The 27,650-nt window shown below is 32.0% G+C and overlaps 2 protein-coding genes across 2 annotated transcripts; one reads left to right on the top strand and one right to left on the bottom strand.

Moving 5' to 3' along the window:
• The first annotated feature begins 11,416 nt into the window (after nucleotides 1-11,416).
• Nucleotides 11,417-14,055, top strand: LOC117913635. Its single transcript, XM_034828660.1, has 4 exons — nucleotides 11,417-11,899; nucleotides 12,050-12,164; nucleotides 12,394-12,508; nucleotides 12,877-14,055. The coding sequence occupies exons 1-4, from the start codon at nucleotides 11,799-11,801 to the stop codon at nucleotides 13,788-13,790; spliced, it is 1,245 nt and encodes a 414-aa protein (XP_034684551.1). The 5' UTR covers nucleotides 11,417-11,798; the 3' UTR covers nucleotides 13,791-14,055.
• A 2,818-nt stretch (nucleotides 14,056-16,873) lies between these two features.
• Nucleotides 16,874-20,566, bottom strand: LOC117912100. The gene is made up of 4 exons (XM_034826566.1): nucleotides 20,124-20,566; nucleotides 19,871-20,023; nucleotides 18,378-18,770; nucleotides 16,874-17,962 (listed from the first exon to the last, which is right to left on the bottom strand). Exons 1-4 carry the CDS (start codon nucleotides 20,445-20,447, stop codon nucleotides 17,024-17,026), a joined length of 1,809 nt encoding a protein of 602 aa, XP_034682457.1. The 5' UTR covers nucleotides 20,448-20,566; the 3' UTR covers nucleotides 16,874-17,023.
• Between the last annotated feature and the right edge of the window lie 7,084 nt (nucleotides 20,567-27,650).

Raw genomic sequence — 27,650 nt, 5'->3', positions numbered from 1 at the left:
TTCTTATAAATAATCAATAATTTTTTTTCTTTTTGGATGCTAGAGTTGAAAATTTTACCCACCATTCACTCTCATCATAGGCTTATTATCTTGCCCCTAGACAATAGATATAGAGATGAAAACTAAGCTTTTTGAGGTGAGGAGTTTGGCTCCAAATTCCGGGTTTCATTGAGGTGGTTAAAGAGCATAGAGGACAAGACTTCTATGCTCTAATGTCTTCCAATTAGTAAAAAAAAATTAAAATTAAAGTGTTTGGCAAAAATATAAAATTTTGGAATAAAGTTGAAGTGGGGAATTTAAAAGTTAAAATGAAATAAATTGAAAAAGATATTGAAGTCATTAAAGAAAATTTAATGACAAACCCTCATAACTCATACCTAAAAAAAATTAACTTTTTTCTTTCCCAAAAACTTAATCAATTATTCAAATAGGAAGAAATCAAGTAAGCACAAAAAGGTAAGGCAAGCTTAGAGTCAATTAACAATAAGAAAAATCATTTTTTTCCAAATGTTAGCCCTCAACAAGAGAATGCAAAATAGAATTTGAAAATTCCGATTTTCTAAAGGAATATGGTATAATAATCAAAAGAAAAGTTTAGAAGTGTTTATTAATTATTTCCCTAAAAGATTCACATTTGAAACTTGAAGGTAAGATAAGGGCTTATTTGATTTCTTTAGTCGTTATATCACAAAAGAAGAAAACAAAGAGATGATTAAAAAAGTCACAAAGGAAAAAAGTTCTTGTAGCACTATCTCAAATCAATAGTTTAAGAACTCCTAGCCTGATGACTTGCAGACTAATTTCTTGCAAAAATATTGGAAAGTTGTTGGAATATAACCCTTAAAAGTATGACATAATGCAATAATAAATTAATTTTAATAATATTTATATTATAATTTTGGTTTATTAAAATAAAAAAAACCCTAAAATACCCCCTAAAACTTACTCTCCTGCCACTTGACCCGCTAGTTGCAACACTTGAGTGTTGGAAGTTTGCTCAAGCGCTCAATAGTTGCTCAAGCACTCTTGTTCTCAATGGCCATTCAAGTCCTGTTGATGTGGTTGCAAATTTGAGAGCAACTCTGGTTAAAGCCTAATATAGGGCTTTGATACCAATAATAAGGAATGGTTGGATTGTTTCATTCCCATACTTGAACTAGTTAGGATGCATGCTTAATCTACCTATGCCCCTATTTCCTAGCAAGAGAAACAAATAGATATAAAAAAAACATTTAGGAACTAGAGATTAGTGATTTACTTCAAATATAGATGTTCCCAGATTAGATCCTATCAGTGAAAAGTCATTAAAAAAACATAGTAGATGATGTAAATCTCATAAACCTAATAATCTTCTACTACGATGACTCTCTCCTTAAATCTCAACAATAGATGGGTGGAATCCTCTCTTGGGTTGGTAGCTAAAGTTATCTCTTTAAAATGAATAAAATGTAAGAATTAAACCTTAACCCTTAAGGGGAGGTATTCATAGGCTTTATTGGGGTTTAAGTGACTTGAGTCCATTTTGGGCTTGAGTAATTTAAACTAGTTCACTTAGATCCTAATTGATTAATTAATTAAATTAGGCTTCAATGAATTAATTAGTTTAATCTAAAGAGACCATTCACAAATTCCTATGCAACCTTATATATTTACCAAAATGCCCTTATGCACACATGTGAATAGAGAATTCAATTAACCCTCATAAATCGTATCACCAATATATACAAGTTCGAGAGAAACAACTAGCACCCATTGGAAAATATTGGCTCTCCTAATATCCAATTATGAAGCTATCTTAATTAACATCCCACTATAGAGATGTTAGAATATCTAGATTGCTTACTTCAAAGCCTTGGATCGTAGGACTACATGTAAAATTATCATAAGGTTTTTTTAGATCTAATAATGAAAGTAAAAATTGCATATCAAAATAAGATCTAGAGAACAAAGGTGTCATATTTGAGATCCAAATGTTCTTAAATCAAATCTTGTTAGTAAAGATATGCGTCAAAGGCACAACAATTGTCATCGATCTCACAAACCAAACAATCTTTCATCATAATGACCCTTTCTTGAATCATAGCATTAGAAAAGTAAAATCCTCTTTCGAGTTGGTGGCTAGAGCTCTCCTTTCTCTAGAATAAATAGGAAGACTAAACTAAAGCCCTAACCCTTAAGGTAATTTATATAAGCTTCTTATAAGCTTAAGTGACTTGGCTCTATCTTAAGCATGCGTCATTTAATATAGCCCACTTGGATCCTAATTGATTAATTTGTTCTATTGAATTTTAATTAATCAATTAGTCTAATCTAGATATACCATTCACAAGTTCTTGTGCAACTTTATGTTTTTATTAGAACACCCTAACCCACACATGTAAAAAGAGAACTCAACTAACCTTAATAAACTAGGCTATCAAGGAATACAAATTTAAGTGAGAACCATTGAGACTTATAGGAAAATACTAGTTTTTTTTTTATAATCCAATTTTAAAATTAACTCAACATTTCTCTATAAGAGAGTCAACTACACTCTAGTATCCTATATATATTATAATAAGATACAAGAACTCAAGTTTGTAACCTACTATCTACTACATGTAGAGTTCACATGAATTTGTGTTTGTACACTAATGAAATATGTGTTATCAACTTTTCAAAATTACCTCTCCAATCCTTGAGTTACAGATCCTGACATGATCTAACTCACAAAAAGCATTCAAATTTTACTAAAGGAATTATTATAACCACAAATGTCATGCTCACATGCCCTCATGATCGCCCAAAGGAATACATTGTCTTAAACCCATGAAAATTATGGTACCTATCTTGAAAATACCAATTATCACCTATTTTAATCAACAATGACTTAATCCATAATAAATATATAGCCACCTTAAGGTCTCATTTGTAAGTTAAAGCTACTAAAGGCATCAACACTAGCTCAATATTATTTCAAGATTGAAAGCTTATGTAGCATAGTAGTTTGGTGAAGTTAAGACTACTTGATAGCTAATGTCATGAGTCACTATAAGTCTTGTTCAATTTGTAACCATACATACTAGTATATTTACTATGGGAAATACATCTCGTTGAACAAGACTAATCATCTTTCTGATTAAAAGGTAGAACACTATAGCCTCAAATGGATTGTTTAAGTTGATGAACTAGCTGTGAACAAATAATCATTAATCTTACAAGGAACTTATAATTTGAATCTTCTATGCAGCTCCTAATGCATCTAAGTCATGTGCAATGCAAGTGATACGGGCTTGCAAGTGATACGGGCTTGAATACTCAACATAAGGCATAAATATAAGATAGCAAAAGGAGAATTGAAATCATAATATAAATATTAATAAATTCCATTTTATTGTTACATCATGTCATGCTTTTTAAGGGCTCTATCCCAGCAAGAGGGTCAATAACACTCCAATATCTTATGTATATTACAACAAAATACAATAATTTGGATCCATGACCTATTATCCATTATATATAAGTTTCTCATGAACTGGTGTCAATAATTTAACAAGGTGAATGCTATCAACCTTTCAAGATTACCTTTCAATCATTGAGTTTCAAATCCTCCCATTATATGATCAACTGACATATTCTAACTCACAAAGTGCATATGTCAAGTTTCAGTTAAGGAACTATTATGACCATAAATTTCTTGAACACACGTCCTTAAAGTTACTTAAGGGATCACATTGTCTTAATCTCCATGAGATATCATAGTGTTCTTATTGAGAATATGTATTGTCGCAAACCTCTATCAACAGTGACCCATAGGGAGGACACGACCACCTTAGGGTCTCACCCGTAAGTCAAAGTCATTGCAAACTTTAGAATAAATTCAGTCTTCTCTCAAGTTTGGTGAGATTATGACTACCTGATAGTCAAACATCACTACTCACTATAGGTGAAAGTCACCTTAGGGTCTCATCCATAAGTCAAAGTCACTATAGACTTTAACACAAACTCAATATCCTTTCAACGTTGAGAGACCATTTAGTATAACAATTTTGTGAGATCATAAATACTTGATAGCCAAACATCATGACTTACCATAGGTACTACCTATTATATAACCATACACACTAGTATACTCACCATGAAAACCTCATTCTGATGACCAAAACCAATCATCTCTCCAATTAGGAGGTAATACACTACAACTCCAAATATATTGTCTAAGTCTATGAACTAGTTGTAAACAAATCATGTACTTACAAGAAACTCATGACTTGAATCTTCCATACAACTCTTAATGTACTTAAGTCATATACAATGCAAAAAAAATGTTTAGTCAAAATGCTCATAAGGTATAATGCATGAAATAGATAATAAAAATGACAAATTGGAATCTTATTAAATAAATAGTAAATCCATAAAATGTTGCTTCATGTTGTGTTTTTAAGAGTTCTATCCTAACAATCCCTTCATCTCCTACCTCAAATAGGATTTTTATGGAATTCTCTTAAGATGGTAATTTGAATCTCAAATCAACGACAAAAGCGATGAGGAAGCCTTATGTGCACTCTAAAACCAATTTTTGTATTAATTTTGCATTAAATCTTATGCTAAAAATAATATATATTTTTTTATATATAGTTAGCTATTAGAGAAGCCCTTCTTATAAATGAGAACTATATTAATTGAAATTATAAACACATATCATCTTTACAATCAAAATAATGAAAATGTCATTTTATTCAAGGAATTTGGGATCTTTTTAAGTTAAATTGTCCTACCCTTTTAATATATGAAGGCAATTTTTTATCTTAGCCTGAAATGGTGTACAAAAATTTAAAAATCAATTGTAAATTTTCAACCACCCTATGGAAAAGATTACCATTATTATGTGGAGCATATGGATTCATATAAACCAAGTACAATCTAAGAAAACCATCTCAACTCCTCTCTTATTATTAAGAGTAACTTCCAAAATCTTCAAGAAGGTTTGGTTGATTCTCTTATTCAAAACGAAGGGTATAATGTCCTTCAAGTGGTTGAAAATTTTATTCATTTGATTCATCTAATTAATGGAAAAGTTAAACCAAATTTTGATGGACCAGAGATAGGAAATAAAAATGTCTGATGATGAATGATTTTATAAGTAGACATCTAGATGATGCATTCATAATTCTTGCAAAATATATGACATTAAGGGATGATATGCTAGTTGCTAGAAATAACAGATTTATAGAATTTAGAGTTGAATTGATTTTAAAAATAGTAATAGATTGTTAATAATAAAAATGATAATACTCCTAATTCTATTAGATTATTGATAGAGGATATTTGAAAGCGAATTATATTAAATATTTATAAATATTATCATATTTATAAGAAATCAAATAAAATAACAATTATTTAGCTAAAATATATTTTGTAATATAGAATCTTTAATTTGAAAATCATATTTCTATATTTAAAAGAATGAAAAACATGGATGATAATACCTTATCTCTTATTCTCATACTACCAAAAAAAAGTTTTTTTTTTTTTTTCAAAAAACAAAGGATTAATGACACTTTACTTCAAATCTATAGCATGTTTTTTCACATTATCCCATCACATTTAAAATTTCATAATACATCTTTCATACTTCATATATATGAAACCAATGTTTGGTTAATCTTGGTTTTGATGATAATAAAACAAGGTTTAAAATTAATGATTATATTTCAAGTGTGATTAGGCAAGACGATTTCCAAAGTGGCAATCACAAAGACAAATCAAGCCAAGGAGAAATCATGAAGAAGACCACCTCAAATAGAAGTGTTTTCAAGAGCCAAGTTTCATAAGATCTCTTTGTAAAGTTGTTGGTGCATTAGGATTTTCATGCATTACATTATTTATTTATGCACTAAAATCATCCAAGAGTTATTTTGATTTAAATATTTTAAAATTGGATGATTTCATGTTTTCAACTAAAACCTTGTGTCAAATATTTTTCAAACTTGTTTAAAAGGTTTTAAGTTGAAAAAGTTGGTTGTTGAGCCAAAAACGGCTCATCCGGTTAAACCGGATGAGAAACCGGTCGACCGCTAGCTCAACCAGTCGAGGGGTGTAAAAAACTTTCTCTCTCTTCCAGAATGGTTGCTCAACCAGATAAGAAACTAGTCAACCCACTCATCAATTGGTCGAGGTTCGGTTGAGGTCCGATCGAGGTCCAACGGTCACATTCCAAGCATTAAATGCTAACAGCTAAACAACCGGTCGACCCCCATCTCGACTGGTCAAACCCCCAACGACTAGTTTGATTTTTTTTCCATTATAAAAAGGCTTCAAATCTTCATTGTTGATGAACTCAACCTTCCCAAACCTTTCTTGGATATATTTGAGCCTTGGAAGAGTGTTTTTTAGTACACCATTATTCTAAAACTTGTATATCTTTAGTGCACCATTCAATCTTAGTTTTCTTATATCATTTGAGCTTAAAGTTTTTGTACTAGGATTTTGTGAGATCATTTGTTTATAAATCTTTGAGAGGAAGTTTCTCAAGTGTGGGGTATTATTTGAGAGGTTGTTCAAGAGTGAGGTATCTCTTGAGGATTGTAAAGGGTGCTTGGAGCCAAAAGTCCAAGATGGTGGATTGGAACCATTATTCAATTGTATTGTTTGAAAGTTTGGTTTGGAAGCTTTGAATTAGTGGAACCTCAAGCTTGGGATTGAAGCTAGAGGAGAATGGATGTAGGTTGGGTTGCGTCGAACCACTATAAAATCTTGTGTTTACATTTTCTCTTCCCTACTTTTTTACTTTATATGCAATTGTCTTTATATTGTTTTATTATATACTTGCATATATTTGTCTCTTACATTCACATCGTTTAAATTTGCAAAAAGAGATCATCACCTTATTCACCCTCCCCCCTCCTAGGGTGATTACCATAAGTTAAATTAGCCTAATTTATATATATATATATATATATATATATATATATGCAATATATATTTGTTGTGTGACAACATTAATTATAATAGATGGATTACGCAGGTACCGAACACGCAATAACTTGTTTAAGGGATGACAAAATCTTTATTTCAATTTTAAAAATTGATGAATTATATATTAAACAAACTTATTGCAATCGTGGGAAGGACATTTGATTATTTATTTTGAACTATTGAACGAATTTTATTAATGAAATTTATTAATAAAATTGTTTGATTCCTCTTTTGATGCTAATTACTACTCAAAAAGAGCATATTTTAGGTAATAATTCTCATAATATTTACATCTTTTGAGTAGTAATTATGCCTAAAATATCCAATTAATATATTATTGTCCTTGCAAGAATTATTAACAAGTTTTATGAAGTTTTGAAGTCATTTCAAGGTATGATTTTGATAAATTGGTGACAAAAGAGATAAATCGAATTGGAAAGAACAAATAATGTTTATGATGACCTAAATGCATAATGAAAGAAGTAATGCAATTGGTTTGAATCAGTATTTGAGCTAATTTGAGGTAGTTAAGGTAAAATTAAAAGAAGGAAATAGAAAAAATGACAAAGGAAAGCTCAAAAATCGCACAATCTAAGGAAAATTTGCAAGTTGATTTCGTATGATCATGCGAAAATTTCTCACAGTCATGTGAAATGGTCTAGGAAGTTATGGCTACTGTTGTTGCTCCATTGATTTCGCACAACCATGTGAAAGTGGTTTTCTTCATGCATATTGGTTGGACTCGTGCAAAATGATTGTTTTGTTGTTAAGCTCTAGATTGCTAAATGGAGAAGCTTATAAAAAACCTCTTAGATGATGCCAAGTGTCCACTTGATTTTGGCATATAAATAAAAACTTGAATCTTTTATTCAAAAGCTTTTGGATACTTTTAATTATAGAATTTTCTTGATTCTCTCTCTTAATAGAATTATCTTTTTTTTTTTTTTCATTTTCCCTCATTTTCTCACTAACCAAACATGCCTTATGAGACCAAATCTCTAAGCATGAGTAGCTAAATCTCGTTTTTTTTGGAGGAAGAAGGATGTAGAGGTAAGATCTATGGTGAATTAAATAAATGAGTTTTAATTGTCATGATAATTTGATTTAATTGATTGATTAATTGAATTTTGAGAATTTTTCTCTTCAAATTATCTTGAATAACTATTACATTGCAAACTAGGTAGATTCATTAAATTCTTAAAGTTAAATTTGATGAAATCGAATAATTACGTTGTATGAATCATTGAAAGATGATTTAAGATGAATTAAGTATATAGTTTAAATTGATCTCTTGGATTAAATAATCTAATTTGAAGAGAAATTATATCTAAACCTAAAGCTAAATAAAAAATTGGTTTATATGATAATTTAGATTTTCAATCTAACTTGATGAAAAATAAATCTCAACATTTATTCATCATAAAGATTGTTTTCTAAAAAATCCTAACTATGAGAGTTTCTTTTCCTTATTAATTTGCTTTTATTTTACATTTTATTGTTTATCTCAATTTGAAATCCTTATTATTTTGAATTTTTATCATGAATTATCAATCCAATTTCACTTAATTACAATCATTTCTTTTCCCCCATTCAAGTCTTAATTACAAAAAATAATTCATTCTAGTGAACATACCTAAAATTGTTATACTATCATACTTTTTGCTAAAAACCCTTTTTGAATAAATAATAGTTATTTTAGCATAATTGAATTAGATTATAAATTTTATTTTGATGCAATAAATGATGAAAAATCAATCCATCACATGCCACCGTAAAGGGAGACATGGAAAGACATATAAATCATGGCCAACCCTAGACTAAATTTACTTTGAGGCCCAATCCCCTCCAAACCACCCATTTTGCGTATCAGGATAGGAAACACCAGTTTTATAGCAGTTTGTTGTTGAATTTTTTTTATATATATAAATACTTTATATTATATTATTTTAATTTCACAAACAACATATATTTTTTGAAAATATACCAAATTATTAATTTTAAATTTCATTAATTTTTACCTTTATAAATTTTTCTTTTTTATAGAATTTATTTTTTAGAGAGATGTTAAGTAATTATATTTAATATTTAAAAAAAATTATATATAAAATATATTTATGAAATTAATTATTATTATTATTATTTTACTTAGATAGAATTTAAGTAAAGAATTTTAAATGTTGCAAAATTTTATGATAAGCTAAATTTGTTTAATTAAAATATTGTATTATAGTGAATATTTAAGTGGTAAAATCTTCAGATTTTTTTTAAAACGTGGCAAATTCTTATAGGTGGATGTGAAGGCGAGGCTGGCCACAGGGCATGACTACCCATGGATGATGGAACTGTTAAATAGATGTATAAAATCATGGCTGGGGTTTGTTTGTCTGCAAAAGGGCAAAACAACAGCTCATTTCACCACCCACTTCTACGGTGATAAAGACCTGATCAAGACACGCGTCTCTACTGCATCTGAGTTGCACTCTCTAACTTCAGGGAACGTGACACGTGTGTCTTCTCCCGATGACAAATGTGTTTCTCACGTGCTTTAAATGCGAGTGTGACTAGAATTTAATGACATTTTTCCTTTTTTGGTGGAGAGTAGAAACAAATGTGTTTCTCACGTGCTTTAAATGCGAGTGTGACTCGAATTTAACGATTTTACTTTATTTTATTTTATTTAAAAAAAAAAAAAGAAACTAGGCACCTACAAATACCTATAAACTACTAATTCAAAGTTCACATTTTTACGGCATTCTCAGCCTCCAAATCAATTTGTCACAATCCGAGTCCGGGCCCATACTCACATCTCACCGACGCCTTTCACGTCTGGATTGTGTCCCACACAACTACAAGCCTAAACTAATAAAGATCAAACGAATCCCCACATCGAATCAATTTCATATCCAAATTTGTGTCAAATGAGTTATCATCGCTTTAAACACGTCTATTAAAAGGAAGTACATATTTTTATGACGTTAAAATTTTTCCCTTTTATCCGATATCATAATCATTTATATCGTAAATATCTAAATAAGTACTTGTAATCATTTTTATAATTTCTTTAGAATCTTTTATAGTATCTTAACAAATTTTTATATATCAAAACGTAAACCATTTATAAAAGAAATTCATGAAATCTATTTTCAAATATTGGAGTTAGGGATGGCAATGGGACAGGTCTTTTCGGGTACCCGTAGTGTGACAGAGTTTAATTTTAATAAATCGGTTTGAGACGAGTTTGTGAATTTTTTTAAAAACTTGGGGTGGGTTCAAGTATTGCCCCACCCCGATTATATTTAATATTTTACTATTTTTAATATATAGATAATAAAAAAAATTAATGATATAAAAAAATAATTTAATTATTTATAAAATATATTTATTTTAATATAATTAAAAATTTTAAAATTATTTTTTAAAAAAAAAAGTTAAACGAGACTGGGTTGGATGGGACGAGTATGGGAATTTATCATACACGCCCCGCCCCGTCCCACCCTGTTTAATTTTTTAAATGGGACGGGGATAAAAATTATTTCAAATAAATGGGACGAGATTGAAATGGGGGTGATCCGTCCCGAACCAGCCCGTTATCATCCCTAATTGGAGTAACAAATCATCCCTAATTGGAGTAACAAAGCTGGAAGGAGGTACAATTAAAATGAGAGAAATATTTTTAGTTAGAGAAATGATTTTGAAAGGATTAGAAATATTTTTGATTGATTGGATGGGCCTTCCTATATAGGAAAAATACCTAACATAATTAGGCATCCTCAATACATAACGTCACAAATCTAATGAAATTTTAGTATGTTGAAGTCTATGGTAGTTGGTTTTCAATATAGTAAACATTAGAGCAGTACAATAAGCCAGACCATGTGGAAAGGTGGGTTGAAAAGTAGAGAATAGGCTTGGAATATTAGGAGGGGAAAAGAAATAAAAGCATGGTTGAATAAGTCTTTAACTTTAATCAACACGTACAATTAAAATGCAGAGATATGAGATTTCGTTTTTCAGAGTATAGTTTCCAATTGTGTAAGCAGAGAAAAAGATGATAAGTCAGTCATGTGTTGGTGTGTGTGCAGAGAGGAGAGTTGAAAGCGTAGAAGAAGAAAGCATGATTTGCAGGGTCTTTTTTTGTGAAAGTTGTTATGTATTTTCTTTCTACAGGGTTTTTTTTTTTTTTTTCTATTTTTCTTTTTTGGGGTTTTATGAAATTAGTTTTTGTGAAGGAAAAAGAAAACAGGAGAGGTTGGGGTTGCCTAGATGCCACCGACAGTGACAAATATCAACAAAAACTCTGCCCCAATGCCCACTTCTTAATGTCTTGTATGAATGAAGAGTGAGGGTGAGGGGGACTGGGGAGGGGGAGGGGGGGAGAGAGAGTCTTGGGCCTTGGGGAAGCAGGCATGTGGATGAGTGGGGGACACACCAAACTCATCAATAAACTCTTTGAATAATTGAGTGAATGACAGGAGAGGAGAGGAGAGGGAGAAAAAGAAAACCCAAACGAAAGTTTTTAAAATATATCAGAAAAGGAGAAAAAGCCTGCCTCTTTCTTTCTCTCTCTGTCATTTCATTGCCTGCTTAAATCTTTGCTACTGCTCTGCATTTTGCTGCTCACCCTTCTTCAACCCTGACTCACTAATTGGAAAAGCAAAAAGGGGGGGCAGACTCCACCAGACACCGCCCCCCTGTCTTCTTAACTGTGGAGTGGGTGGGGTGCTTCTGCTTTGCTTTCTCTTTCTACAAATTGAAATCCTCTCTCCCTCTCTCTATCTGTCTCTCAAAAAAACAGGGGACTCTTCTTCTCTTCTCTTGCCTTCTTCTTTGTATTATTCAGGATGCCTAGGCCAGGCCCAAGGCCTTATGAGTGTGTGAGGAGAGCTTGGCACAGTGATAGGCATCAACCCATCAGGGGCTCTCTCATTCAAGAAATTTTCAGGTTTTTTCTATTCTTCTTCCTCTCTCTCTCTCTCTTGAAAGCCCAGAAGTTTTCTCTGTTGGCATTCATGGATGTCAAGGCTGAAGAAATGAATATCTGAGATGGGTTTCTCTCTCTCCTCCTTATGTTGTGCTTGTGCTCTGTGATTAGGGTTGTCAATGAGATTCATAGCTCTGCAACAAAAAAGAACAAGGAATGGCAAGAGAAGCTCCCTATTGTTGTTTTGAAAGCTGAAGAAATTATGTACTCCAAAGCCAACTCTGAGGTAGTTCTTTTTTTCTTTGCTGACCTAGTTACCTCTCCTTTTGATTGCCTAGAAAATGTGAGGAAAAGAAAGAAAACAATTTTTTGGCTTTATGGCTTCTGTTTATCTTAAAAATGAAAGAGCTTCACTTCTTTGTACTATGATTTCTTTGGTCCCAACTCTGTAAAAGATCCTTTACTACATTTTCTCGGCGACCGAACGGAGGTTTAACATATTTTTGCTTGCGTAGGCTGAATACATGGATCTTAAGACTCTTTGGGACCGGGCAAACGATGCCATTAACACTATAATTCGAAGAGATGAGAGTACTGAAACTGGAGAGTTTCTTCAGCCTTGTATTGAAGGTAGCCATACGTATTTGTTCTTTTCTGCTTAAAAGTCCTTGTTATTTTGTACAATTACATGTTCCTGCAGTTGGGTTTTGTCAGTTTGGAAAAATATTGGGTCATGCTTGAATGTTTGATTTCAATTACAAAGAAAACCAGTTTATGATGGGCATGATTTATTGGTGATTTTGGAGGAAAATGATTGAACACTTTGAATCTTATGACAGTATGGGGTTGAAATGGCTGTTGTAAGTTGCCAGGTTGCCAAGTTTTTCTTTCCTTTTCTCCACCATTTCATGGCAAGCAAACAGATCATATGTATGAGTCTAGTCTCTGTTTGAAAATTTAGAAATAGTCTAAAATGCAGCTACCTTGTCTTTGTGCAGCCTCTCTAAATTTGGGTTGCCCACAGAGAAGGGCATCGAGGAGCCAGCGAAATAATAATCCGAGATGTTACCTCACTCCCAGCACTCAAGAACCCATCAGTATTTCCCCCAGCATTTTAGAGAATTCCCCTCAGGGGAATCATACAACCATTTCGCAGGTTATGTCTCGTTACGCAACCTTTATAAAACCCTCATCCATGAGTGTGATCCAGCCTGGTTTGGAACCTCACAGCACTGCTTTCCACAACAATGATTGCCCCACTAGCAAATTCCTCTTTTCCTCTGAGAACTGTCCTCCATCTGGTAATAAGTGCTTACAAATGGAAGTTTATCCTGCTTCGAACTTATGTGCAGTTTATCCCGTGTATGATGGAAACCAGCTTCAATGTGAAGAATCCCAGTGTGGTTTTGGTGTTCAATCCCATCCAAAGTCTAACCCTATGGAGCCTGCAGGGATGGGTACCATACAAAACCTTTTCTCTTATGCTATAGATCCTACAAAGAAGCCCAGTCAGACGGATTTTGGTCATGTTACTGAGAACTCTCCCAAGATTGACTGTGATCTGTCATTGCGGTTGGGCCCTCTCTCAATTCCCTGTGTAAGTGTAGAAAACAGTTGGCCCCAAGAGTTTGAGGATGTTGGTTCCAGTTGTTCCCGGGAAGGGAGCAAGTTCAGTGATCTGTCACCACAAGTGGATAAACAGTTCCCTTTCTTCCCCAGGGGCAATACTGATGACCCATTAGACTCCTGCTTGAGTAAAAGGAGTTCTGAGGGTGAGAATTTGAATATGGAAGCAACAATGAGAAAGCGGAAGGCAGTTATTAGTTACCCATTGGAGGATCGCCAATTTTGTTGCCAGCCAAAGCTTCCATATAACTACCTTCCTGGAAGAATGAGAAATGCAGGTTCGTAAACTAACTTTTGCTTTAGTATGTTTCTCCAAAAATTTGAAATGGCTCAGCAAATATGTATTGGAGAGGCTTTTGTTGTACTTGACAGTTCTATTCATGTAGTGATGAGTTGCTTGTTGCAATGTTGCAAATATGGGAAATGTAAATAGAGACTCAATTTAAATTAGATGATGTGATTGCTGACCATCTAGGAACCGAACAGTTTGATCTACAATGTATAAAGAAATGTTATATTTAACTAAATGCTACCTGTGGAACTTAAGTCCTTATGATGCTGCCTATAAAAAAGATGTTATACTCGTCAGTAGTATCTGCTTGATTAAAATTTGGGTGAATAAATAAATTTAAACAAATAGAAAAGGCTGAATAAATTGAAGTGCCTTTGTGGGTCATGTGAAAATAAAAGGAAATACTGACAAGTAGATGAAGGGAGGCAGATCAATTGGGGTTTCCTTCGGCATAAAGAGAGGTTAATGAGTGTAGTAATGATAATAGTGGTGGTAGTAGTAGCTCCAGCTGTGTGGGTCAGACTCCAAGATGGAAGCAATGCTGCTTAAACTTGAAAGGCAAATGCATGCCCAGAATGGTAGTTTGGAAATAAGAGAAGAGGAAGGCTGGAACATCTGAGTTTTATGAGAAGTGAATTCCACAGCTTGAGTGGAAGATGCCATACCAGTATGAGGAATGTAGGAACTAAAGTAGTATTTGAAGTCAATCTCACCTTTAACGGGGTACATACCCTTGAACAGCCTATTCAGCTGTTTGTTTGAAATTGTTTGTCCTTCAGGTATGCCTTGACAATTTGCAATCACACTGATCTAGTTTCAAATACGGTCTGGGGTATTCTTTACAGGTATAATATTAAGTACCCTGTGAAATAGTCTAGCAGACATGTTTGTGTGAGTAACCTTGAACTTTAGGGCAGTTAGTTCTTGTAGATTTGTAGTTTAAAGGTTGGGTTGTATGAGTTGTCGATCTTTTCAAATGATTTGGGAGTGAGGTTCATTAGTCTCTTCCAGGCAGTGCTTGGGATATTATTTATGGTATGGAATCTATCCTTTATGTGGAAAGGAAGGCAACAGATGTACTTTCTTTACCTATCCTTAAACTTGGCTGTTAAAAGAAATAATTTTGTGTCAATGGACATGGGAGGATCAGTGGAGCCCAGTTTGATTGTTCTAATTAAGAAGTGGGGAGGAAATGATTAATGATCAATTGGATTGTGCTTTTTTGCTTGTGTGGAATGGGGGGCAAGGAGGCATCCCTTTACCCATTACCCACTTCTAACTGTTATCTTATGTCAATCGGCCTGGGGTCTGTGGACCCCCATTCTACTTGATCTAATTGAGAAAGTGGAACAAATGATTAACCCAATACTGGATAGAGCTTTTTGATTTTATTAGTGGTGGACAATGTTTGTAGAGGCTGTGGATGTCATCAGCCATAACCGAGGATTTATCATAGAATGGCAATATGGGCCTCTGGCTGGAGGAGGTTCAAGGGTTTGAACCATGTCAGTTTTGGTTTGAGGAGGGTAGTTAAGTCCAAAGCAATGAAAGGTGCTGAATCTATAAAGAAGGAAATTCTCTGGCTTGGAAAGAGGTGTTTATCAAAGGTTTACAGGAATAATATTGTTTTTTAGTCAAGGCTTAAGATGATGACTTTTCTCTTTTTCATAAGAGGGTTTTTAGTAGAGAAAGCGGCCAACATGCTTCTGGCTACTGCGAGGCAGAGCAACATGCTGCTTTTGACCCCACACTTATTCCATTTCCATTTCAATAAAGGGTCCCTAAAAGAGAAGCATATGAGTTCGGGCAAAGGCAATCCTCTCTATCTGCCACCCATGTTTATTTTGGCAGGAGAAGCTTTATTTCTTTGTCTTGCGCATAAGCAGAAGAGGATGCAAATCTTAAAGGTGTTCCTCTGAAAATGATAGTTCCATGTATTGGGATTGTATTCCCCGAAATAAACTATTTATTTTGAATTTCAGTGTATATCTTGGATAAGATGTATCTATTTTAATGCATGAGCTTGTACGGAGGACTTCATGGTCATCGATTCCTTCCAAATTTGAAAAATTAGTTCATAATTACAAAAGAAAGTAGATAATCCATTTTGGTTTATTGCAAAATATAGTTGTTTTAGTGTGGCTTTATTCACATGGTTCTGGGTTTGAATCTTACCACTAATGATACTTTGAATTTACTTGGTGCTGATTGTTGCAAGGCGATCAACACCCGAGATTTAGGTCCCATGGAGGAGTCCTATGGGCTTGACCATGGAAGGTTCTCGGTTATAAAAAAATAAAATAAAAAATAAAAACATAGTTGCGCTTTCTTATTTAATGTGGTTTGACTAGTTGAGCTTACAATTTAATAGTTGCTTTATTATTTAATGTGGCTTGATGAATTGAGCTTACAATTCACGCATTGGCACTTGTCGTGTTGAATAGGGATCGTTGATCGTTGACTAGATGATTATGTTAGATGATTGTTATGAAGTGTTAATACTTGACTAGTTTTGTTAGGAAGGATTAATGGGTTCGGGTGCGTTTTGATTTACTAATATCATATGTATGATTTTAAAATCTACAAGAAGAGTACAATTGGGTGTATAGTGTATTGGGTTTATGGGTTCAATAATGCAAGCAAGGAATTCATGTGGAAAATACATTCCTAGTTGTCAATGTATAACCACAAAAATCTTAGCTTAATGGTCTCATTCAAAGAAAATGACTTGAAAATTTTCTTTTCATTCAAAGATTCGAGAAGAGTACAAGACAAACTTCCTTGAATCTATCATTGTCATGTAAGACTCGCTTATCTACTAACTAACAAGTTTTTTATCTTAATTATATGTTCTATTGTTTGGAGTGTAGTCATAACAAGAGCAGAAGATTGCTTTTGTGTTTATAAAAAAATTTGAAAATTAAAAAGTCGAGATTTTTCATCAAATTTCCGCCTTTGTTCCACACCCTCGTCTCCTTCACGGCTTCACCGTGTACCTTGAAAATTCCAGGCAACATCTTTGATTGTGTACAGCATCTGAATAGGAGGAAATTGGAAGAAATTAGTAAACAGTGTCAGATTTGAAGCGTGCCAAAACCATCTTGTGACGAGCACAGGAACTTTTCTTTCATTTTCATTTGAACCTTTGTGTGATCTCAAGAGCGTAAAAAAATAAAAATAAAAATTACACTCCAAAAATATACAATTAGGCTGCCTAGCCTCCATAGCTAAATGTACTCACTCCTCCTTTTTGAGGAGAGTGAGGAAGTAGAAGAGGTAGCAGGAATAGAAGGAGAAAGGGACGATGAAGGTGAAGATGAAGTAAAGTGGAAGTCGATCTGCAGTCGCCTATATAGAGTGACAAGTGAAACTGTCCCTTTCTTCTGTTCCACCTCAAGCTCCCCAACTGGTATAGCTGCAAGAAACCTTTTAATGAACTCCTTACAGCACTCTTTACCCCTACAAATTATCTCTCCTTTCTCATTGTTAATCGCACCATCTTTCTTTGCTTTCCCATACATTACAGCAGAGTCATCAAACCTGAGTATATATGCCTGGTTGCACCCTTCAAACAAGCGCTTCCCCAATGAGTCAATGATGTAACAAGCCTGGGCTTCCACCTTCAAAACGAAAAAATGATCATTCCAACTGACTATATAAACTCTTGGTTTCTGATCTTCATTCTGGCCATTGATCTCATTCCATATATCTTCAAATGACATGTTTCCCTCCAAGGACACAAACTTTTCTGGGCTAAAAAACCCGACCAAAGATTTATCACGCAAGACGGATAGAGGCCGAAGATCGGCCTGTAGAACTGTTTCAAGATCAAAATGCTTGTCAGGGAAGCAGCCCTGGTAGATGTGGTTATTACAAAGCTTCCGCCACTCTGAAGAACCCTGTGTTAAGAGCTTGTCGAACTGGGACCTTGTTGGCAGGACGTATTGGTTGGAATGAAGCCAATGGGCGACAACCGCAACTAAAGCGGTGCAGGCGCTCTGTCCTGCTGCTTGCACACTGCATTGGTCGAAGGAAGCAAAGAAGACGCTGGCTTTGACCTTGGCTTGCCCATCTCGACTCTCCACTTCCTTCACTTCCCAGCTGCCTGTATTGCATTTTGGGTACTGAGAATCTGATTGAAAAGTTGGCTTCTCAGAATCTGTTTTCTGCAAAAAAAAAAAATATATGGGGCAGAGCATTAACTACGAATTCTACCTATAAATTTCCCTTTCCATCAGTTTTTCTTACTAGAGTGTTTGATGTTGATTTGTTAACGTATTCGATTTAATAATCAGAAGCAAAATGAAACGGAGTCTACTCGGCGAGTCATGTAAAACGTGAGACTTTGGGTGGGGATGTTTTCAAATTCGAAGTCAAAGATGAATGAGCCTGAAAGGGCAAACTGGTCAAGAAAGTCAACTAATCCTGACACGGTCAGTCACACGCGTCAACCAAGTAAACCACAGATTGTGACTACGGCCCATTCTCTTGCTGATTGGTTGTTGGTCCAAATGGACAGTTTCGTAACTTATTAAAAACATAGGGTTATTTTAGGTATTTTATCGAAGCGACAGTGCGTACCCTTGTTGAACCGCTGTTCGTCTCGTTCGCATCCTTGACTACTCTAGTATTCTTTATCAACGGGTCTACTTTCGTTCTCGCCGGTGTAAAACTCAACCGCCTCCTCTTCCACGACCCAGTCATCCGGACCGGGTCCGACTGAGTATCAGAACTCGGAGACGATCCCGACTCAGTCGAAGAGCTCGATTCCATGCTACGATAGTCCGAGTCAAATAGGGCCGACTCGTCCGAATAATCCGTACTCACCTCTTGATTCATCTTTTGGTTATTCGCATTGGGGTTCAGGCCTTCCAGTCTTCTTGAGAACCTGTCTCCATGGTCTGACTTGGTCGGGTTTTGACCGAGTTGGGTCGAGTCTTGATCATTTCTGAGCTCCATGAAGCTCACAGATACCTACATTAAATTTAAAATTCTACATCAATATCTACAAATATAATTTTAAAATACAGAGATGAGGGAGAGACATGACAAGGTCAATCCCTAAAACGATGAATTCGTCTAAACTTAAGAGTTCTAACTAGAGTTGAATATAACTTATTCTCTTTTCTTTTTTTCTTTTTTTCATTTAATAATGATAAATTGGAATTTGTATAATTTCTTTTTCTTATCTTACCAAACTATAATACTTAAATTATATTAATTAATTAGATATAACATTGTTTGATCAATAATGAATATGATAAGTTATTCTATTAATTATTTTATTTTATATTAAAAAATAATGAAATATATTATTCACGGTATTTTTTTTATACAGGATATTATATATATATATATAATTTTTATTATAAAATTTGTGGTTAAAAAAACTAAAATATATTTTAAAATAAGTAATAACATATACAAAATTTATTATTGAATAACTATTTATAAAGTTTAATTATGAATATTATTAAATGTAAAGGGAATTTTATATTTTTTAAATAAAAAATATTAAGATATTATATAAATTTTATTTTAAATATTAAAATAAATTAAAATCATATCCTAACTATATATGATATTTTAGATATATATTTTTTTATTGTATCTTATAAAGTTGATCAAACATAATATAATTTGATACGTATGATTTATATATCTCTAATTATTATTTTCGGTTTTAATAAAAAAAAAATACCATTAGTTTAAAAACAAAAAAATATGTATATTCTCCAATTACTTTTCTTCTTGGACTATATGCTCTACATAAAATTTATGCAAAATACGTAGTTTTCAAAGATGTTGCCTATCATTAATAACCTAAAAGAAATTTCTTAAATTCCATTACTGCGAATCGGACAAACAAAAGCCTTCGTGCGAATTTATGCCCATGTCGTATTACACCTAAGAAACGAAGGACTTAATTAACAGACTCCACCCACACGATCAAAAGCGTGACCAACACTCTCCAATTACGTCTCCCACCCACGCTTTTTCCCAGAAGAATATTTCATAACATCGCGGAAAAACAACAGGCGCTAAAGAGGTAAAAAATGTAATTCAAAACTTACCGAAAGCGTAGCTTCCATGGCAACTCCGGCGACCTGCAAAGAAATCGGAAGCTTTGTTTGAATATCCGTCTCCATCTTTGATGCCAATTCCGCTAAATTCAGCGAAACCTTCCCCAAAACCACTGACTTTGCCTTCAATTCTCGGCCCTCTCCCTGTATTTCCCCCGAATTCGTCATGAACTCGACTAAAAACTAGGTATTAACAGGGCACCAATGCTGCCTTAAAATGGAGAGAAGGAAAAAAATAACTTACATGTAAAATACTAAAGGAAACGTGGCGCGGTCGAAGGGAATGATCCTTTTGGGAGACAGAGAGGCTGCAGACAGCATCGAACTCCTGGTGCCATTCAATGGATTCGGCTCTTGTCAAGAAAACTTGGCTGCTAAATTTTTGGTATTTTCGATGAAATGAGAAGAGTCCGGAATTGCAAGGGCGTTTGAGCTTCATCTCAAGTACCATAAATTTGTCTTGTGAAGATTCTGTATCCTGTAAATTGAATCCTTGGAGCTTGAATCCATGGACCTTCACTTGGAAGTTCCTGCTTGCGGAGGTTGACGGCCATGGCAACCACTTCATCAGCTCCACTGCGCGCTAGCTACTCCGGAATTTAATTCATAAAGGAGAAATGGAAATGAAGCTGTGAGAGAGAGGGTGAAGTTTAGGAGTTTTTATGAGTAAACGAAGAAGAGGAAGCGGAGAAGGAGGGCGACGCGTGAACGCGGTCAGGGAGTAGGACAGGAAGAAGACGCGCTGTGGGAGGGTGGGCTTTTCGGCTTAGGTTCCCAGAGCAACCAATAACCACCTGTTTTCATCGTTGCCACGCGTCCTATGACTTGTTACTTTCATTCCAGCCAATTCATGGTTTAATGGATCCCATTGGATAAATTCGTGGAGTTGGGGCCAAAGTGCCAAACTGACCTTCCCAAATTTAGTATCAAACTACCCATTCTATGCCACCTCAGAGCCACATAATTTTTTTATTTTCTTAAATTTAGGTTAAAATGACTCTCAATTCTGTACTCCGACCATATTTTGAGAATACGACTTTTATTTTTGAACTAAAGGGTACTAAATATAATATATATATTTTGACTCAGCTAAGGTAATTTGATTTGTCCCAAAGCAGGACATAGGATTAAGTTTAGACCTCTTCAAAACGTCCTATAATCCAACAGTCATAATTCATGAATGAGTCTTGAGCTCCAGCAATCTCTATTAGCTATTTTTAATTATTAAATCATTGGACTGTTAAACTTACCTAAATTTCAAATTCTACCCTTTTACTCTTAATAGTTTAGTCAAAAATAAATAAAGAAATGCATAGGATGAGTATATAGATGTTAACATGACTATATTTAATTTCTCTATCTATGTTAATGAAAGAGACGGTTTTTTTTTTTTAATATACATATATATGTTTTAAAAAATTACTGCAAAAAGGCCCCGAGAATTTGTGGCAGCAGACTGCAACGAGGCCCTTTTTTACCAAAACTGAGGCACATATGAGGTTTGGGCCGGTCCATATCCGTATCAGACCCAATAGAATCTCCTTGGGCTATGTAGCCCAAAGTATTACTATTGCCCAGTAACAAGACCGCTGTTTGAAAGCTTCTTCCTATTATGAAAATATGGTAAGTAGGATTTCATGAAAATATCGACAAATATTCTCATAAATAATATTACAAATATTCAAATTTTATTAGTTTACAAAATATTATAAATATATATATATATATATATATATATATATATATATATATATATATATATATATATATATATATATTGTATGGGATATTAGGATATTTTTTGAAGTGGGTTAAATGTATTGTGTGCTCTTTTATACGTAAGGACAAAGTTGCCCCAAAGGTATGGGGCCGACTTTGTTCCAACATGGAGTAGGGTTCGTGCCCAAAAGTCGAGTTGTGGGTTAAAATGACTCATTTAAAAAAAAAAATTATAATATTTAACCACGTTTTGAAACTTATGTTCAAATTGGTCTCTTTGGTGCCACATAAGCGACAAATCATTAAAAAATATTTTTTTTGTCATTTTAATTAAAGTCACAGTTAGCAATTAAGACTTTATTTTACAATTAAAACCACAATTAGCAATTAAGACTTCATTTTTAAACTAAAACTTCAATTGGCAACTGTAACTTTATTTTTTAACTAAAATCGCAGTTGTCAACTGAGACTTTAGTTATTTTTTTTTAAATTAAAAATTATTAAATTATAATTTATGATTGAAATTTAAAAAATATACTTAAATAATAAATTATTTATATTTAAACTTAAAAATCTAGTATTACTTCAACAAAGATAAATTGCAAATAAAAAATATTATAAATGAATATTTTATTTATTAATAAATTAATAAACTTATATAACATATAAATAATATATAAAATTGTATAATTTATTAATTTTAGATATTTAATTTGTTGTTTTTTAATATATTAATTTATTTGTATTATGACAAGTTTATATTTATCTCGAATTTAATTAAAATGACGAAAAATATATATTTTTTTAATGACATGATGCTTACGTGACACTAAATAGGCCAATTTGAATATAAGTTTGAAAAAGTGATTAGATATTACAATTAAAAAAATAAATAAATAAATCATTTTGACCCAAAACTCTCAAAAGTCACCATGACTCGGTGGTTCGCCTATGCGCCAATGTTCCATTCCAAAAATCGTATGACGTGCATTGATTGACTAAGATTTTAATCGGCAAAGAGACGATTTGGTCGAATAACAGTTGTACCCTATTTATTTAATAAATGAGTTTGATCGAATCATGTTTAAATTGAAATGAATAAGCTATTAATATGATTTTAATCTATTAAAATTGAAAGTTTAACTTCTTATATCATGGAAATACTTAGAGGGGTGAATTCTTTAAATATTAATTCAAAATTTTACGATCTATTTGGTATTTTTTTATGCTTGCTTAAAAAAACTGTGTTAAGTTAATAAATAAATAAATAAAACCGTTTTTTAGTATTTTATAAATATAAAAGTTTTTGATACGTTGTTTTTAAAAATAAAAATAAAAATACTTGTTTAAATAAGTTGTTTTTAATTTTTTTTATTTTGATAAAAATGTTGAATTTATATAATATTAGTTAAATTTAATTCAAGTCTTATTAAAAATGAAAATAGATTTATAATTACAGATAAATTTAAAAATAAATAAATTTCTATAAAATATGAATATTAATATTACAATAAAATCATAAATTATTATTTTTTTTATAAAAGAATATACTATTTTAGTATATATTAGAAACATAAAGATATTAAGTAATTTTTTTATTAAAAATAAATAATAATTGTTTTCTACTTGTTTTGTAAAATTATTTTCCATTTCACTTTATTTTTAAAATTTGAAAATAAAGAATAACAATTTTTGAATTTTTTTAAAACAATGATTTAATCGCACAACCAAATTGACTTTTAATTCTTATTTTTCATAGATATAATTAATCAATAAATAAAAAAACATTCAATCACAGATATGACATATGATTTGCATGGAAAGGACTATTGAAAAACTAAATCCATTGGAAATGAAGAATACGTAATAGTTTTACTTAGTAGTTACTAAATCCATATTTAATTTATTTTAATTTTTTATATAAAGGCTAAATAATTTAAAATTGTATAAGTTTCTTATGAACTTTAATTATATTTAATTTTCTTTAAATTTCAATAATATAATCAAATATGATAAAAATATTTTTCTTAATATTTTCTTTCTTCCCTTAAAATCTTTTAAGAGTCAAACATAATTTAGTTTTCTAAACTATGTAAATCATATGAAAATATACAAAGTCTTAAACTAGGATGAATAGTACAAATTTAATCAATGAGTTTGTTTAATACTAATTTTAGGAAGTGTTTATGATCTTTTTAATACTTGAAAATGACTATTGATAAAAAAATTTAAGTGTTAAAAAGATTAAAAACGTGTTTTAAAATCATTATCAAATAAATTCTAAAATTTTATTTGGTAATGATTTTGAAAAACACTTCTAACTTTTCTAACATTTAAAAAAAAATTACTAAAAATTGTTTTCAAAGTGTCATAAAAACTAAAAACGATTCTCAAAATTATTGTCAAACAAACTCTTAAAATGTTTTTTATAATGATTTTGAAAAGTATTTTTTAATCCTTTTAATAATTAAAAAAAATTATTTATCAAATATTAAAAATGTTATAAACACTTATCACAATCACTACTTAATAACCCATATTCTAAATAACCTAACACCCTAACTAAATTTATTAACAAAAGCATCCAAAGAGACTAAATAGAACAAGTGTTTTAACCGATATTTTGGATTGTTTGGTGGGAGGCCGTTGTCTAAGCCCAATTATTAGTTGGACCAACTTCTATTACTGGCCCACTCCTTTATGATTTTGGCAAACCATTTAGATTTCAACATCCAATCTCTACGAGGCTGGCCTCATTCAAGCCCAAATGAAATAAATAAATAAATGTATAGGATTGGGAAGCATGAGATCACAAGAGTCCCAAGTGACAAGGTATAATGGATGATGTAAAAGTTTATTGGCCATGGGCCCATGCCATAATACTTTTAATGTATTTGTTAATTTCTTTCCTTGATCTTGGTCAGTGGTCACCACATTCAATGACCTTGGCCACTCCCCATCTGCTCTCAAAATCCCCGTATACAGTAATATTATTAATAAACCACCTTGAAATCATGTTATTAAAGCAATTAGGTACGAGTTGATAGCCTTAAAGTGCTTTCCTTTCACTTTTGTTTGTCGGATATGTACGAGAAGTCGTCTACAAATAATAAAATTATAATACATAAATATATATATATAAAGTGGTTATGGATCCGAAATTTGCATTTGGATAGACGTGTACATTGATATGGTAACGTATTATATGAGTAATTTAGTACCATGGTTATGCAATCTCGTGGTCCATAATGACATTCCTAGACAGCTTAGAGTGGGATGAATCATTTCACTCACAAAGTCTTCCTTAAGATCAGTATCTTCATGTCAGCAAATTAAAATTGTGAGATGTAGTCGATATGAATAAATGATCCCATGTGGCCAGCCCATAGAATGCTGTCACACAGCCTCATGTGCCCTAAGTATAAATAATTCACCTTCTTTTATTATAGAATGAATGTGATGCAGACAGTTTAAGCACGTTAGGTGAATAATATCACCTTTCTATTTATTTGTCTTTGATTTTGTAACAAAAAGAGATCCCAAAAACATCATATATCAGTGTAAATCCTTATAGAATTTGCCTCCTCTCTTCCATTTGCCTTGGGATTATGTTTTGATTTTTTGTTTAAATTATCCATTGGTTCATTAAAAAATTCTATTAATTAATTAATTAAATTAATTATTCAAATGAAAAACTGTTATTTAGCACAAATCACTTTTAAGATTACTTAGTTTTCAATTTTCATTGATTATAAACTATTATGATCCCACTTATATCGATTTTTGAGAATTCAAAATTTTTTTAAAAAAATTTTGAAAATAGCTTTTATATCTGTTTAACTAATTTTATTCAAAAATTTATGATTTATAAATAAATAAAAAACACTTAATATAAAAACCCGAAACATATTGTTGTGTTTAAAAACTATATTTTAATTTATACAAGAAGGGTTTTTAATATATGAAAAATATGAAGTTCATATCTCATATCTTGCCCCTGCTTAACTCTTTCCCTAGCTCCACCATTACTCAAAGCTTGATATAATTGATTAATTTTGATTTGATTACAATTGACATATCATGATTAAATTACCAAATTGTGAACATTATTTTCTTTATTACCATATGAACTTCTATCGAAATTAATCAACATAATTATGAACGTTGTGTTAATGGAAACTCTTATACCACTTCTGCATATGGAGGTTTTAATGTTGTTCAATGGTTCATCTTTATATTTATGAATGAGAGATGATCATTTTATTTTATCATAGAAAATATTGTTGATAATAGAAATCAAATATAATTATGAGGTCTTAAACATCTTGTATTTCTTTGTTTCGACCCTCACTTCACAAGATTTCTCCCACTCTTTTTAATATATCTATCATATATAATCTTCACGAACTTATCATCATTTCATAACTTTTTCTCATTATGACCTAACGATATTTATAATGATTTTTATTATTTTGTAAGTAAATTAAATATTACAATGACATATTAACGTCAAAGGTCCATATCAAGGTTAAGGATTAATTTTGATATTATTTTAAACTACCTACTCTCTATATATTAATTACTTTGAGCCTAATATGTCCTTGTGACTTTAAAAACGTGTCTACATTTCATGCAAATACGATATCCTCATCATATAATTGTGAGGTCAAACAAAAAGACATCATTTGTAGACCCAATCAAACAACTTTGATACCATTTGTAATAGTTCACTCCCTTCCATTTAAATATTATATGTTTTAAACCCAAGTGATCATCATGACTTTAAAATATATCTACAAAATTGAATGAAATCCATACATATATTGTATCATAAACTTTTTTTTCTATCTAATGTGGAATATCACAATCACCCCTAATATGTTTGGGATTACCAAATTAAACAAATAAACACCTCTTATCAAACAAAAACACATATCAGGGTTGGGGATGAGGTCTAATACCATTTACAATGACTCACCCTCTCTCATGTAGATATTGTCCACTATGAGTCGTTAAAAGGAGTTTATGCATACATTATGTCATGGACTTTTTCACCTATTTAATGTGTGATATCACAATCACTAATAATGTCTTTATTGTGTCTCACAAGATTGTAATGTCAAACAGATAAACATCCCTATGAAAGCCAAACAAACACAGACACACGTTAAGGTAAAGGATGAACTTTGATACCATTTACAACAACCCACCCTTTTCCATGTAGATATTGTCCATTTTTAGCCTAATAGGTTTTTATGATTTTAAAACTCATTCACATAATTAGAAGTTCATACATGTATAATGTCAGAAACTTTTTCTTCTAAATGATATGAGATATCACAATCATTCATCATGCAAACATGACATCTTTGTTATGTCTCACAAGATAAGGATTGTATGGCCAAATAAATAAACATCCCTTGAGGGATCGAATAGATAAAGGCTCACATTGAGGTTAATGATTGATTTTAATACCATTTAAAATGACTTACTTCCTCTCATGTAAATGTTGTCTACTCTAAACCTATGAAACCCTTATAACTTTAAAACATATTTATATATATATATATATATAGTGCTAATAACATTTTCTCTTCTCCGATGTAAGATATCATGCCACTCCTTATAATATACTCTCAACCACGAGCCATCACTTTGTTAGATATTTTCCACTTTTTAACACATCTTTGTACATCATGTATAATTTTTAGCACTCATCTTTGTTTCATAATTTTTTTCTCCTTGTAATTTATAATATTTATAAATATATTCATACTAATTTTTTCAATAACGTATCAACATTAGAAATATTCTATTTAATATTTTTTACATCAAATAAAATTTTGAGACTTTCTAATAACCACATTTAAATTGATTTTATATGGACGAAAAAATCAGGCATGCATCACATTACGTAAAAGAAATGACCTTACAGTAGTTGGCTGGACCGACCCTGTCACAATTAAAGCTGTGGAAATTAACCGGAGGTAGGGAGAAAGGCAGGTTGACTTGAGCGTCCATGGTTGAAGGTCAAAGGGAACAGAAAGGCAGG

Source organism: Vitis riparia, chromosome 4, assembly GCF_004353265.1.
Source record: "Vitis riparia cultivar Riparia Gloire de Montpellier isolate 1030 chromosome 4, EGFV_Vit.rip_1.0, whole genome shotgun sequence".
NCBI lineage: Eukaryota > Viridiplantae > Streptophyta > Magnoliopsida > Vitales > Vitaceae > Vitis > Vitis riparia.
Note: the sequence above shows the minus strand (reverse complement) of the source record. Positions and strands in the feature narration are given on the sequence as shown.

Coding starts and splice junctions, on each gene's coding strand:
- LOC117912100 (XM_034826566.1), bottom strand. CDS start 20,447: ATGAAGTGGTTGCCATGGCCGTCAACCTCCGCAAGCAGGAACTTCCAA. Junction 20,024..20,123: donor TTTCCTTTAGTATTTTACAT/GTAAGTTATTTT, acceptor GGGGAAATACAG/GGAGAGGGCCGAGAATTGAA. Junction 18,771..19,870: donor CCATGGAAGCTACGCTTTCG/GTAAGTTTTGAA, acceptor AATTTAATGTAG/GTATCTGTGAGCTTCATGGA.
- LOC117913635 (XM_034828660.1), top strand. CDS start 11,799: ATGCCTAGGCCAGGCCCAAGGCCTTATGAGTGTGTGAGGAGAGCTTGG. Junction 11,900..12,049: donor CTCATTCAAGAAATTTTCAG/GTTTTTTCTATT, acceptor CTCTGTGATTAG/GGTTGTCAATGAGATTCATA. Junction 12,509..12,876: donor TCTTCAGCCTTGTATTGAAG/GTAGCCATACGT, acceptor GTCTTTGTGCAG/CCTCTCTAAATTTGGGTTGC.